We start from the raw sequence: 15,116 nt of genomic DNA on the forward strand, positions 1-15,116 counted from the left end.
CGATTGACCAATTCTCTTCGTTTGAGATTTTAATTGTAATTTTTCAAAATTTTTATATGAAATATAATTGAAATAATGTTGAGAAAACCTTTTTTTAAATATTTCAGAATGCATGTATATAATTTTAGAAGTGTTCCTATATTAAAAAATCTGAGAAGTTTCCTAAATTACGGTTATATAAAAAATTAAACAAAAATTTTTAAAAATTCTGAAATTTTTACAAAAATTATGAAAAAATGTCTAAAAAATTCTGAGAAAAATTTTTATCAGAATCGGAAGCAATTTCCATCACGGGACTTGTGATTCATTTGCTGTCGCTACGTAGATACGTCCCTTTATTAATATGGACAAAATCGGAGCACCTGCCGTTGTAAACGCGTCCATGCTTAAACATAACCTGAACAAGAAACGGCGGACTAGAACCATTTCTCCGTAGTCTGTGCTATGTAAATGATGTTGCGATAACTTGCGGGAAACGAATTTCTTATTGTTTTTATTATCACGATACGACTGAGTGAACATATTCCTCAGGAATGGCGCAGTTTCTGAAAAAAGGTATGCATAACTTGTATTAATCCTCAGCATGCACGATCACGTGTCGTTCGAAAATCGAGGTGTCGTTCGGTACGTAGAGGTTTCCGAGGTTGGTGGTGGTAGTGGTGTGGCAGTCTGCTGCGTGCGCCGCCATATTACCCGATTCCGCCGTTTCAGATTCCGCCGTTTCAGACGTGCAACCACGAAAACGGAACGACGGAATAAAATGTCGTAATGGCGAGTGCGTCTATTCCACATATTTGATGTCGCGATAAAGTTAGGGCGTACGCGTCCACCTTATCGGTTATCTTGCCGCGACTCCAACGCTCGCGGGCTTCTCGGCGAGCCGTCGTGTCCCTCCAGGCTCGGCCCTCGAACGCGAAACGCGACCGTATCATTGCCAAAGGTCGCGACGTGCCGACGCGCCGCGTACGTGAATCATATCCCCGAGATATGGAGAGGTGCGACTCCAATAACACGCGATAATCGCGTCGCCCACGTCGATCCCACGACACACGCTACATTCCGAAGCACGTGCGACGGCATATCGCACGCCTCGCCGACGAACGGGCGAACAAGAAAGTTTGGCGTGATCTCGCCATTGACGCGTAAATCCTTGATACATATCCGCGTGTGCTTCGCGCATTTCTTCGCGTGTAATATGAAATCGGAGCAAGTATGAAAGTAACCGTGTGCTTCGACAACGTCAGGGTGGTGGTCCCGTGCGGAGATGGAACCTTGCTGGTCAAGGATCTGATGCACGAGGCCATCCTGAGATACAAAAAGGCCACTGGCAAGAGTGATAACACTCTGACCATCAACAGCCTGTCCTCCCTGACTGGAGGCGGCCTGCTGGACCCGGACGACAGATTGTGCGACGTAGCCGACGACAGAGAGCAGATCGTGGCTCATTTCGCCAGCTCCGATGTCAATCACGTTGGTGGGGATGGCGCAAGCTCGGTTGGCACCAACAGTCCCGACTTTTTCCATAGAGACGGCAAGGAGCAAGCTTATTCTGATATCCATTCCTCAATGTCCACTAGTATTAAGAGAGAAAGCACCAAGCGTTTGTCGATGCACGCATTGTCTACGAGGGAGCCTTCTCTCACAACGTACTCTGCTCAATCCCTACCCAGGGAGTCCCGACGTAGGGAACCTTTAGGTCAAGATTCCAAGGCTTTATATGAATTTGGTAATAACATTGAATCTAGAAATCAAGAGGTGCGAGAGATAGTGATAAAAAATGAGGCAGGGCCACTGGGACTCCACGTGGTGCCATGTTACGACTTACTAGGCAACGATCAAGGACTCAGGGTTGAAGGTATCGAACCGAATGGCCGCATTGCCAGGGACGGGCAAATCGACTTGCATGACAATATTATAAAAATCAATGGTCACAATTTGTTGCACATACCATTTTCCAAGGTCCAAGAGATCTTTAGGACATGCATGAATGATCCTTGTTTAAAAATATCTGTTGTTAAACATAAGAAGAAGGCGAGGAGCGAGAAATCTTTGCATAAAAATCATGGAAACACCAGCGGTGGATCGGAGAAGACAGAAGGCGACGAGAACGTTAAAAGACTCCAATGTAGCAACTACAATCTTCTGCAGACTGCAAACACTAGAAAAATTGGACGGATGATAGAAATAGAATTAGTAAAAGGGAGTAATGGCTTAGGATTCAGTGTCACCACACGTGATAATCCTGCTGGAGGACACTGTCCCATATATATTAAAAATATCTTACCAAAAGGTGCTGCGGTGGAAGATGGCAGATTGAGACCAGGTGATAGGTTGCTAGAGGTAAATAATAAGGAAATGACTGGCAAAAGCCAGTCGGAAGTCGTGGCACTGCTCAGAAGTATTCCTGCTGGTGGTAAAGTAAGGATGATGGTATCGCGTCAAGAGGAGATTTCTTCAAACATTCCAGATTCTCAGGGTATAGCGACATCTGCTCCCCCAGCTGCTGAAGTAATGGATAATTCGAAATACTGGAATGCATTAAATAGATCACCGACGAAAAAGAATGAGATACATGATAAAGTGAACACTCAGAGTTATGAGAAGTGCACGTATAAACCGGTTAAAGCTTCCGAGGAAGTCGTCTTATCTCCACGGAAGAATCGCGTGATAATGAACTTAGATATACCGGTACACGATTCCGAGAAGGCTGGTCTAGGCGTCAGTGTTAAAGGCAAGACCAACAGTTCCGATGATAACACCAATATGGACTTAGGTATTTTTATAAAGAGTGTTATCCACGGGGGTGCAGCATCCAGGGACGGTCGCTTGCGGACCAATGATCAATTGCTCAGAGTTAACGGCGTATCTTTGCTGGGATTGTCTAATGCTGACGCGATGGAGACTTTAAGGAGGGCGATGCTCAACACAGACAGCTCATTAACTGGTGTGATTAATCTTATAATAGCTAGGAGGGTGTCATCATATGACACAAGTGAGAAAAATACTGTAGATAATTTACAATCTCACCATAAGCCGGAATCCATTAGCAGCATATACATATCAGATTCTACGAAAATGAATGAGGGTATAGTCAAAGAGAAAAACACTTTGAATTCTCAAACCGACGTATTGGATAATGGAGGATTATTGTCTTGCGTAACAGCTTCACCATGGAATCCTGTCATTGATAGACTAACGGAGCAATATAGCAAGAATAGCTTGAGGAACGAAAGTTATTGCCTTGCTACCAATAAGACATGGATAGAGCCTATCAATAATGTAAAGAAAATTATAGGATCGCGCGATGATCGAATTGAAGCAGTATTGTTAGAAGAATCTAATAATGACGGTTCTCAAGGAAACGACGTCAAACGAAATACCGAGGATAAGGACAGCCAGTATTCCGGAGATCCTACGTACGACAGTCAGTTATCTTTGGAAGAATTGAATTCTTCGTCAAATAAGTTTTCTCGCGATGCTCTTGGCAGACAGAGCATGTCTGAGAAACGACACGCTGCGCTTGATGCAAAAAACACGGATACTTATAAGAGAAATAAAAAGTTGCGTGAAGGTAGAGAAAATAAGAACGCGGAGCAAACCAACCAGAAATCGATCAACCAGACGAGTAATCACTCAAGCGACTTGGGAGATTATTCGAAGAGGAGCGGCAAATCGAACAACTTTGAGAAACATACAAGTAAAGGAGCCTTAGCTGGAAATACAAGTACCGATAATAATGTGAAACACTATGAAAAGTCTGTTGATGTTGCTCAATCAGAATATATGTACACTATACCCGGATGCAACAATAAGTTTCTTTCGCCGAAGAAGCATTGGCTCGTAGACGATGTGCATAGCGAAGTTACGAGTAGCAATAATATCAAAGACGAACGAGAAGGTTTCTCGAACAGTCGCGGGGATGTAAAACAGGCTTCTCTCAATTCAGCATTAGATGATCGATATAAGCGGAAGAAAAACGGCCTTCGATCGATACTCCGATTGAATAGGAATAGAAAATCACTTAATTTTGGAGACAGTATAGAAGCAAGGCACGAAACTAGTAATTACTGCAGCGGAAGGATCAGTTATATCGCATAAATGCAAAGACAATATAAATGCAAAAATTCTACATAAGTAAATTATATATACATATACACATCACGCATCTGCAAATATATACACATTTTTGCATATATATATAAATATATATTTTATCTATACATATATATACGATCTGTTCCAAAGTGCCTTATATCATTAAAAGAAAGTAATTAATTCTGTATATATGATTTTGTACTTGTCTTTAATTAATACGGATCATGTACTTACTACAATATAAGTATTATACATGTAGTTTATTCAATACTGGAATTTTAATAATTCCAAATTAAATAGTTAATAATTCCAAAGGAGGAATTATCTGCTGCTAAATTAATTCAAAATTCCGAAATATATTTCCGTCGTTGTCGACTTAATATGTACCTATAGAATCTTAAATTTATAAAATCAATTGACATCAAGGATAAATGGTCACAAAAAAATCACAAAAGTCACGGTGGTAGGTATAATCTTTTAACTCTCGATCGACTTCCTTTTCCTCTATTATTAATTTTTCATTATAATTCAATGATATTTTCTATTATATGTTTCAGCATTACAGATTACTCCAAACACAATCCTTTATCAACAGAAGCGTTTTCGAGGCAAAATTAATATACAAAAACCTAGAGCGCCGCATTATCTGAGGGCAATGGTAAACGAATTTCTAACGCCTTTTTATCCGTTTCCAAATAAAGGCAAGAAATTAGAGGAATTATGCAAAAAAGCAGAGAAGAGTGCGGAGAAAAAGAAAGAAAAATGTAATCCTTACCAAAGAATACTAGCACGTGAGGTCCGCAATTGGTTTGACAATTCCAAAATGATTGCCATTTGCCATCAGAATTCTATGACAGCAGAGGACGAGTTTGAACTCAAAGTTCCATTAAAGAGGGCAAATATGTACTATAAACGATATAGCAGAGATATTGTGAAATTAGCATTGAAGGGTTCACCTTATTCTGCAACAATGCCATTATACTCGTCTAAATTTTCCATTGTATTTGGTTCTGATGTAAACGTCGTTGCCTTTGAAAAAATTGTTAAAAAGTTTCCACAAGTTATTTTATTAGGTAAGTAATCTCACATTAAAATGGCAATTAAAAAGTATTAAAATGAAGAAATAAATTATAGTAAATGGTTTTTTTTTTACAGCGGGTATACTAGAAGGACGTGTATTGAATAAGGAGGACTTTTTGAGATACGGCAAAATGGATCTTACATCATCGCGAGTTCATCTTGTTCAATTGCTACAGAACGCAGGCGGTAACAACTTAAATCAGCAGCTCACGCATCATCAGTCCACGTTAGTCGCTCGATTAAAACAGATCGGTACAGATGAAACAACTTCCGGCGAGAACGGAGAATCGGTGCCTGTATAAATTACAAAAATTGCTTGTATCGATAATTTATTATACATCTTAGATTTATCGAAAGCTTTAAGTAAAGTATGATTTATTTCCCTACACTCTTTGTATTTGAGATAAAAATAAGAAGTATTGATACAAAGTTAGGTGTGTTCCTCTTTTTATTAGAATCTCACTTTCAATCCTATCGAGGATGGTGCCGCGATAAGATAATAATCATTGAGCAAGCATACAACTCCTATTGCATACCGATTTATCGAGGTCTAAGCTTATACTAAACGCACGTATAAAAGATCTTCGTACGTCGCATCGGGTCTGTAAATTATTTGTGTCAGTATTAATTAACGATATAAAAGCATTTCTAGGACATCTCATTGTCACCGTAAACTTTGCGTTATCCATTATCATGGCAGTTGTCATGTTCTTTAGTGGCAGTAATTGCAACGGGGATGACACTTGACTCCGTTCTCACCACATCTGCAGCCACCGGATGTGTCCCCTTTACCCTACGACAAGCAACGAGAACACGATCAATAAGGTCGTAGAACATAACGATGTTGTTAATTGTTAACAAGTTTACGCTCGTTAGAGTCCATATAAGCTCTTCTAGAAATCCTAATAAATTGCAGAAAATAAATTAATACTTACTCCCGGCCCCCAACGCGGTCCTCTGGTTACCCAACATATTTCCGTTTTGCACATGGAGCAAACTAGCCAGTCGCAGCCCCATTTCTTCATAAGAACGACGGCACATGTAGGACACGTAAGTGCCTCTCCTTTATCTACCATCTCTTTGAGCATTGCTGCTGTTCTTTTAGATTCCTGATCGGTTTCTTTTGAAAACTGTAATTCTTGCTGATATTGTTTGCAATTCTTCCCAGTGTGAACGACCTTCAAAATCAGAGTTTATGCTTTTTATTATATTGAAAATCTTTGGTTATTTTATAAATCGATCTCATTTGATTCTTATAAGCGTCATTAAATTTATACTGTAATATAAATAAATTGAAAGAAATTAAGCTCAGATGAATTAAATCAGAAATATATAACGAAATAATGACAACAAGCTGACATTGAATGTTCATGTGTATATAATAATTTAATTTTATTATTATAATCTGCAGCCCTCCGTCCTCCCATGCAAACTGTGCGCCACATATCTATTGGTCTTAAAACAGTCCTTACATAAAGATTGAATCCGCAATGTAACACATTAAATTGAGCAATTTAATTTATGCTAAATTTAATGTTATATTACGAATTCCGCCTTCATGTAAGAACTGTATTTTAAAACCGTTTTAAATATGCGGTTCACATGAATTAGAGAGTGTAATAATAAAATTGTCATATATATATATATATATATATATATATATATATATATATATATATATATATATATATGTATGTATATATATATATATACACACACGACATCCAGTATCAATTCGTATTGGCTTATTTCGTTATATATTTTTGTACTGCAATACGAGAAAGAAAAAAGAGAGATGAATAAAATTTTTTAACATTTTCATTCTCAATTAAATATCATGTCAATTTTAATAAACACGTTGCTGATATTTTATGCACTTGCAGTTAAAATTAAAAACTAGCAATTACATTTATGAAAATGAGAAAAGACGACATAAAAGTTTTCTCCGCAGATTTTCGAGTATTTTCATGTATTTCAAATTTATATTTTTAAATGCTGAAACGCTCTTTTAAAGCGTAAAATTTTGTGCACTGTTTTATTAATATCGCACATCGAAAGAGTTCGCATATATATATATTTAATATTTTTATTTCTAAATATATTGTATATTTGTTTTCCTAAATTTATCTCTTTTTTTTATATGAGTAACGCTCACCTGACAGGTAAGACAATTATTAGCTTCGCACACAGGACACAAAAAATTGTTCACATCATCGTCGTAAATGCACCAACCAGGGCAGTCTGGTGTCTTGCAGTGAAAAGCCTTGTTTCCGGCATTGTTCTCCGCTTGTGCGATCGACTTCGCGAGGTGCTGCTGATAAACTTCCGGCTCAACGAGCTAGGCGTAAACAATAAGAGGATCATCTCAAACTTTATTAAAACTTGGGTCGAGTAATCTTTAAGTAAAAGAAACTTAAGCTCACCGCCTTGATCTCGCGTTCTTGAAGAGTCGATTCACACGTATAGTCGGGATCTCTGTATGGGCATTTTACCTCCGCTTCTTCGCAGTACGCGATTGTATTGGCAATACACGGTCTATAGATATTAGACAAAAATTCATCATACGTGAAAATACAATTTACACACGTTTTTCTTGGTTAATAAAACAACAGACAAGTGAAAAACGTAACTGGGTTAGTTATTACGTCTTTTTTTTTCTTTTTTTACAAAGTTCATTGTACAGAATCTATATAGATATTCGTGCTTACAATCGTGTTTCGCGGCAGCGCAATTGTCGCATTAGTAATGTACTAATGTGTATGCATCAGCGTATTATAGAGCAGATAAATATATCTGTGATGCATCGCGGTTTAATACGTAATACATACATATCTAGACATAGCTCGAGCCAGCTAAATGCATTTCACTAGGATAAATTAGAATCGACATAGGCGATTGTAGCGAGCAGCTATGAGCGAAAGCGATCTATTGTAGATTATATCTATACAGGGAAAACATCTATGCAGAAACACGATACGGCTACTGAAATTGGTCCCTGTACTTAATGGATTAAGCAGTAATTAAAGCTGGGATGTGCAGCAGATTAAAGGGTTCTACCTGCAGAACATGTGTAAACAATCCCTCAGAATTACACCTTCGCGTGGACCATATGTAACGAAACATATTGGACACTCGATTGGCTCAGAATTCGGAATGACATCCCAGTTCTCCAACGATATCAGTTCTTCGTATCGTCCTATCTTGATGTCTTCCGACATGTCTGTCTCCGCCGTTTCTTGCTATTGTCGCACAAGCACATCAAAACGTACATTACATATCTTCCTTTGTAGGTCTGTCGCATTGCTTGCACTTTTTACACTCAACAACTTCGCTCTCTCTCTCTCTCTCTCTCTCTCTCTCTCTAACGCCTGAATATGTTTTCATCTTATTTTAAATGCAATTTTTTTTAGAGATTTCGAGCATCGCGAACAAACCTTTTAGTTATGTAACTAGCCAATAAACAAATGAAGATCAACAAGACCACGAGTAGCGTCTATTTAAATCATTCAGGACTGGTATCACTATTTCCGATTAGTTTGATCGATTGATTAAATTTAAGAATAGCCAACTAAATAATTTAAAATTGATCGTATTATTTTCTTTTCTTCGTCCATTTGTCTGTCAATTATAATTTTATGTAAAACCACGTAATAAAATATAATACTTTAAATTAATAATTAATTAAAATTAAGTTGGAGAAAATCAGTAACTTTTGTAGTTGGCGATCCATAAATTTAATCGGTCGATTAAGCTAATCGAAATTGGTGAGACCGGCTCTTTACTACGAATACTTCGAAGTGTTCGATTGATTAATCAGAACAAAGAAATTTACACTTCAAAGCATCTGATTGGTCAATTGAACATTACGAAGCATTCAGAACTGTAGTCTTAATAAGTAAAATTTTATTGAGATGATCGATATATATTTGTTACCTGATTCTCGTTTGCTGCCGGTATTATTTCATCTGTCTCTTTAGTTTCTTGCTTTTCTTCGATTGTTTGCAAGGCTTCCATTGGTGGTTCTTGTGGTAATTCCTCAGAAACTTCCTCTACTGGCTGTGGTTTATTCGTTTGCGCTGCATTGTCGACGTGCAATTCTACAAAATTACAGTACATTATAATTTATAATTAAGAAAAAAGAATAAATATTAAAATTAGATTTCTTATAATAATTAATCATTAATATAAATATATTATATTTAAAATAATTTTCTGCTGACTTAGAATAAAAAAATAGGCTATCAAATAAAAAAAATGTGGAAAATTTTTACTTAATCTAAATAGGATTCATATTCAATCGAACAAATCAAATTACCAGGTGCTACGAGATAAAGAAACACGGGTAAACCATCCACTGCGTGTAACTCGTCGAGAGTAGCTCCGTCGTGATCAGCCAAGTTTTTCCCAATGATCCATCGCTGCACGTTCGTGGGTATCTCAAACTCCGTATGTATCTTTGTCTTCAGCTCGGCTACCGTCATTCTCGTCGGCAGCTGTTATCACAGCCCGGTCCATGAAACGTTTTGTTTGCATATCGAGCAACCGTCAGTATCGGTTACTTACCTGAAGTGGTATGGGTCCTTGGTGAGCGAGTTTGTCTTCGATATACATATTGACTTTAATCGACTGATCCTTCAAACGCGCCGCCGAACGCTGTCGTATCACGGAACAATGGATTTTGAGCCTTGCCAATTCCTTCGCTAATCCCGCCGCTTGCTGATGATGACCCGACGCGATGGCCGCTTCCAGCTTTCTTAGTAATCGATTTATGGCCAGAGTATTCATGTTCCTCGCTGTTGAATTATCGTCTGCAAAAATAATCACGTCGTCAAGTTTTTTCTATAGTTAAAAAAAATATATTAACTTAAGACAAGTTAATTAAAAATAGTTGATTCTTTAAAAATTTTTTTAAGAGAATTATTTATTTATATATTTGATCTCTTTTTTATTTAGAATAAATATATATAAGAAATTCTATTCTCCAAATAGATAGTTTGTCGTCACACTGTAGTTTTAGTGACTGTATCTTGCGATATTACCTTCATTTGTAAGCTCATCATCGTTCAATATGATTTTACTCTCATTTGCAACATTGGGCTGCTCTTCAGGATGACTACTTTGCGAAATATCTTTAGACGTCGTTGGATCCGATCGTTGTTTCGGCGATAGGGGTGGAACGTGAGTATTGGCGTACAGTGACGATTCTATCACATTGGCATAAGTGTTTTCCTTGCACACCTCCTTCGTGGTCTTCATAGCTTCTATCTCGGCGAAATCGCGTGGTCGTATCAGTTGGAAAGTATTCTTTCCAAGGACCGAACCTTTGCCAGAAGTTCTGTATAGCACGTTGTCGTGTTTCCATCCCGATGTAGACGGTTGCTCGGCGGAAGTGGAAGGCTGATTTAATCTACGGATATTTCCACTGGTTTGCGCTGACGAGGACACCTTTTGCTTATCTGTCTCGTAATCGTTCGACGACGTTGTTGCCATTCTTGTCGCCGTGACGGAGGCAATGTAGGACGTCTTGTTTGTAGGTACGGGTGAACGCTTCACAGCCTTTTCGAGAACGTCGCCATCGTTTGACACAGTCTTCTTCGATTTGGGCCGTTTCGGTAACGAATGCTTCATCTCCTTCAACATCTCCTTCAAATCTGCAGTAATTGGGTCCTCGACGGTATTGAGAGGAGTTAATTTTGTCTTGCTGGACTTCGCCTTTCGATCTGAATCAATCAAATGCGACACTCCCTTGTCTTGCATCGATCTTTCCGGTTGTATCGCGGATCTCGTTTTACCATCCTTCTCGGCTTCCACCAAGATATCGAGCACTTTGGCCACTTTACTTGATACGCCTTCATCTTCTGGAACTTTGTCTCTGACACTGTCAGATTCGGCTGCTGGTCTCCGTTCGATGCGTTTGAACTCTCTAGAACGCAGCTGTCGATCAATCTCGTCGAAAATGTCCGAAAATTCTTTCTGCACCCCCTCCGCCTTTTCTCTGAGGGGAAATAACGCGGTTTCTGTATTTTCAGTTAAGTTACGAGCACGGGAAAGTAGAAATTTTTTTCTTGTTTCGTTTAATCTCGGCGAGTCTTTACTTTTTATTTCTTTAGCAATTTCCTGTCGCGATCTAATCTTTTCTTCCGGAAATATGACATCCTTCTGAGTAGTTAAAGATTCATTCGCGCGATTCGCAGCGAGCTGACTTTGTAATATTGATATTCTATTAGATGCGTCCTTCATCAGCTGATCATTCTGCTCTTTGCTAGAGGTAATTTTGATATCTACTGATTTTACGTCCGCATGCGTTGATTCAATTCTATTTCTCGATGATCTTTGCTGCGGCAAAAAGTACTTGGAGATATCTTTATCAACGCGGACGCTTTGACCGAGATCTTGTTGGACCGAGAATCTCTGATTCCTCCAATCTCCGATCTGTTCGAACCTGCTGTTTCTCATTGCATCACGATCAAGCTTATAATCTGGCTGATCCTTTTTAGCAAAAAAATTAGAGTTGACCGTGACTTTAGTGATATTGCTGATGGCATTGAACTTTGAGATTAACGCGCGCGTGCCTCGTCTAGGTGATGAGTTCTCGATCGCCGACGTGACCATGTCTTGAACGAGTTCCTCGTTGACGTCATTCCTCCTTTCGAACTCATCAGCAAATTTTGAAGTCTTTAGCAACATCGACGCCCGTGCTCGCGCCTGCTCTTCCTGCACGATCGCCGCCGCTTCTTTATCCAGCTCGCTGATGTTCGTCAGGATGGATAAGCCGGATTTCCGTTTAGCTTCCTGTCGTTTTCTACTATCGCTCTGCCGTTCACCGCGATGGAAAAACCTTGATAGTGAAGCATCAATGGAATAGCTCGGAGAAAAATTTATATTTGTTCCAACGCATTCGTCCTTCATTTCGGCAGACGTCGTAGGACCTCGGAAGACGGTGCCTCTTTTGGATGTTCCAGAGTCGCGAGAATCGAAGACGCTGCGTTTGTACCAAGGTCGAGGCATGGCGTTTAGGGTACCAATGGGACTCTGGGCTCTTTCCTGAAGAACACTGGACGTTCCCGCGTCGCTAGTCTTCTTTTTCGCGGCCTTTGGACTGCCGCAAACTTCCTTCTTTGACAGCAACATACCGCCCTGAAGAATTAGCGTATCGTTACTGATTGACTGCCCTTCGTCGCCATCCTTCCGCTCTTCTATCTCCATGCTGCCGCCATCGGTGACAAGTTTCGACTGCTCCACGGTCGCTTTTTCAGGAGGTCGCGGCGCCCGTCGCTTGCGTCTATTGCTGTTTCTCGATGGCGTTTCGCGTACATCGACCTTCACGATCGCGTCGGGAGGATTGGGTGCTCTCCGTTTTCCCTTCACGTGAACCCGTCGTCGTACAGACCCATTATAACTGGCTCTCGCGCTCTCATCGAATCTTCTCGACGAACTCGGCAAGTTCTTCTCAGTCGTTAGAAAATTCCCGCACGAGCTAAAGGTCGTCGCCGGTTGCAGCGAGTATCTGGTGGTGATGTCTCGTCTCCTGGAGTGTACGTTAATCGGCAACGTGCAGGCGACGGCCGGCAAGGCGTTGTTCTCTTTGTTACCTAGATACGCCTTTGATGCTCCGGCGGCGAACGGACCAACCTCGGCCGCTTGCTTAAGTATATCCAGAGATAGCACGTTGCAACGGTCCAAAGTTCCCGTGTGAAACGCGAAGCTGCGAACCGTGGTGGTGCTGTAAAAGGTGTCTACGCTTTCCACGCTGGAGTAGATGCTGCTACGTCGTCGGACGACGCCATCGTCGTCCGGCCTCGCGCTCGTTCGCCGTCGTTTCTCCACGGTTGAATCGCGATTTCGCTTGAACCACCTGAACAAGGAGAACCTGCCACTGCTACCTCCGCCACTGCCACCGCCACTGCCACTGCTACTGCCGCGTGTCAGGGAAGTCGTATCACCATCGACAGCACCACGCGCTACCACCGCGTCTGTTGCGACGATGGTACCGGACGTTCCTCCTTTCCGGTCGCCGTTCTGTACGCCATTGAGGGATGCGTTCGTCTCGTTGCTGTATGCGGCTTGCTGTACCATTCTTACTCACTCTCTCACGTATCCCGAGGCACCGCGCCCCGCCTCAGCCGTCGCGCTGCATAGTTCTTTATTTAGATTCACTCGAAACGCGGTTTTAAGTTCCTTCCAGTTTCTGCTATACGCGAACGCCAAAAATCTCGACGGCCCAATCGGGGAGTCTCGCGACGACGGTCATGTCCGTCGGATAGACGGACGTTTGCCGTAGGCGCCCCCTCTTTCCTCTTCTTCACTCCCGAGCTTCGTTCTCTCGCACTTAACTGGCAGCTCCTAATTCATTTGCGTCGAGATTCCGTCTACTGCTGAGACTTCACCAGCGGACGGAGGTGTCAGCTGGCATCGCGACGACGACGTCTTCGGACGACGACACACGTGCACGCGCGTGGACTGTATCGGCGGATTTTGCGGCCGAATCGCGCGTAGTCGATGCCGAACCGGCGACAAAGATACTCACGTCGGTTAACTATTAATAGATCGGGTGATCTCTCCTCACGGGGTTATTTTCAAGTCCACTTTGCACACCGCGCGCCACCGGCCCAAAATCAAAACAGAGAAATACGGGCTAACATGCTGCGCGATTTTTTTAATGCACAGCTTCGTGAAAAAAAATACCATTGTGCGGCTGCCTGAGGGCTATAGTCGACGTTGAAATGTTTTTGATTGAAAGTGATATGCGATTCCGTGCGCAGCATAGCTTTCGTTTCTGTATTTTAACAACGCCTGCATCTGAAATATTTGAACTAATGGAAAAGTATGGGTAAGAACGATGAATATTTCTCAGAGAATGTACGGTTGATTTAGTTCGTCTTGGAAGCACAATAATACGTTAACAATTATATTGAGCAAAATAATTATTATGAGCTATTGTAGGTGACTTGTTCGTCGTCTCGTTCATTACTTGTCGATTTAACAACCTATCAAATCGCTGTTATGAAAGATGCTGACGCGACATTATTTTTATATCTCAAATCACAAGTCTCACAGCTTGCTATATATATTGCATATATATAAACTGTCAGCATCTTTATTTTCACGATGAAGCATATTAATAGTTGGTCGATTGGAAATCTTCAAGGCATTGAATAAATATAGTTCTCTCGAAGAGATTGCTGTGCTCGTACGGTATTTCTCAATTGTATTTATTTCCCTAATAATTCTATAGGCATTATCTGTGCTCGATAGCACAATGCTGTTACACCAGACACTGGATCTTAAATTCGGGAGAACTTAAAAGGTCTAATTTACATTGCCGTGTTCATTTGCATCGCGATGCGTTGCGCGGTATTATTTTTGGATTTGACTAATCTCACAAGAGGGCATGGACTAGTGAAGCAGTGACCAGGCAGGCGCTGCCTCTGTGGCGGCGCGTGACTCTTCATCGTCGGGTGAATCAGCGAGCGTGAGTCTGAGTTTTGACAAAATTCCGAAAACGCGACACGATACAATGGCCCCGGAAAGCTTTCTCTGCGGCCTTGAAAAATCCACACGCAACACAGGCACACGCTTTTTTTAAGCTGATCGGCTGCTGTCCCGCACCATGTAGGATTTTCACCGAAAATAAACTCGCGGTTTGCACATCACGACCGCGCATTTCGGACTGCGTTCTCTAAAAATACGCGGAACTCCTTGTAGAAATAGCAGGCAAAGCGATACTGTAGTCAAGCATAAAGAAATCTAATAAATTTCCATATATTTGATATGTTAAATTTTTTAATTGTAAATTTCAATAATTTGAAAATATGCTCTATATATCTACGTATGATATATACTATTTAGCAAGACTAATTAACTTTCTTTAGAATTTAATAAACCTGCAAACAAAATACAATTCAGTGAGTATCATGTTTTAAATACAGACATATAATATG

At 40.7% G+C, this 15,116-nt stretch overlaps 3 protein-coding genes across 5 annotated transcripts; 2 read left to right on the forward strand and 1 right to left on the reverse strand.

Annotated features, from left to right (window-relative positions):
• The first annotated feature begins 395 nt into the window (after positions 1-395).
• Positions 396-5,608, forward strand: LOC105196728 (39S ribosomal protein L10, mitochondrial). 2 transcript variants are annotated; one of them, XM_026130780.2, is made up of 3 exons: positions 396-555; positions 4,653-5,168; positions 5,251-5,608. In XM_026130780.2, exons 1-3 carry the CDS (start codon positions 534-536, stop codon positions 5,475-5,477), a joined length of 765 nt encoding a protein of 254 aa, XP_025986565.1. In that variant the 5' UTR covers positions 396-533; the 3' UTR covers positions 5,478-5,608. The 2 variants fall into 2 exon arrangements, with proteins under 2 accessions (XP_025986565.1, XP_011161104.2); XM_011162802.3 differs by lacking the exon at positions 396-555 and adding an exon at positions 4,301-4,558.
• Positions 761-4,198, forward strand: LOC105194695 (partitioning defective 3 homolog). Its single transcript, XM_011159755.3, has one exon. It carries the CDS (start codon positions 1,213-1,215, stop codon positions 4,096-4,098), a length of 2,886 nt encoding a protein of 961 aa, XP_011158057.1. The 5' UTR covers positions 761-1,212; the 3' UTR covers positions 4,099-4,198.
• Positions 5,249-14,848, reverse strand: LOC105194710. Of its 2 annotated transcripts, XM_026130779.2 has the most exons (10): positions 10,215-14,848; positions 9,739-9,983; positions 9,491-9,668; positions 9,109-9,272; positions 8,233-8,414; positions 7,599-7,710; positions 7,331-7,513; positions 6,111-6,353; positions 5,844-5,968; positions 5,249-5,777 (listed from the first exon to the last, which is right to left on the reverse strand). In XM_026130779.2, exons 1-9 carry the CDS (start codon positions 13,249-13,251, stop codon positions 5,888-5,890), a joined length of 4,425 nt encoding a protein of 1,474 aa, XP_025986564.1. In that variant the 5' UTR covers positions 13,252-14,848; the 3' UTR covers positions 5,249-5,777; positions 5,844-5,887. The 2 variants fall into 2 exon arrangements, with proteins under 2 accessions (XP_025986564.1, XP_025986563.1); XM_026130778.2 differs by having other exon boundaries at positions 5,249-5,968.
• Positions 14,849-15,116: the final 268 nt, after the last annotated feature.

This window comes from Solenopsis invicta, chromosome 11 (genome assembly GCF_016802725.1).
Source record: "Solenopsis invicta isolate M01_SB chromosome 11, UNIL_Sinv_3.0, whole genome shotgun sequence".
In the NCBI taxonomy this organism is placed as follows: domain Eukaryota; kingdom Metazoa; phylum Arthropoda; class Insecta; order Hymenoptera; family Formicidae; genus Solenopsis; species Solenopsis invicta.

Coding starts and splice junctions, on each gene's coding strand:
- LOC105194710 (XM_026130779.2), bottom strand. CDS start 13,251: ATGGTACAGCAAGCCGCATACAGCAACGAGACGAACGCATCCCTCAAT. Junction 8,415..9,108: donor CGGCAGCAAACGAGAATCAG/GTAACAAATATA, acceptor GTGCGACAATAG/CAAGAAACGGCGGAGACAGA. Junction 6,354..7,330: donor ATAATTGTCTTACCTGTCAG/GTGAGCGTTACT, acceptor CTGATTTTGAAG/GTCGTTCACACTGGGAAGAA.
- LOC105194695 (XM_011159755.3), top strand. CDS start 1,213: ATGAAAGTAACCGTGTGCTTCGACAACGTCAGGGTGGTGGTCCCGTGC.
- LOC105196728 (XM_026130780.2), top strand. CDS start 534: ATGGCGCAGTTTCTGAAAAAAG. Junction 556..4,652: donor GGCGCAGTTTCTGAAAAAAG/GTATGCATAACT, acceptor TATATGTTTCAG/CATTACAGATTACTCCAAAC. Junction 5,169..5,250: donor TCCACAAGTTATTTTATTAG/GTAAGTAATCTC, acceptor TTTTTTTTACAG/CGGGTATACTAGAAGGACGT.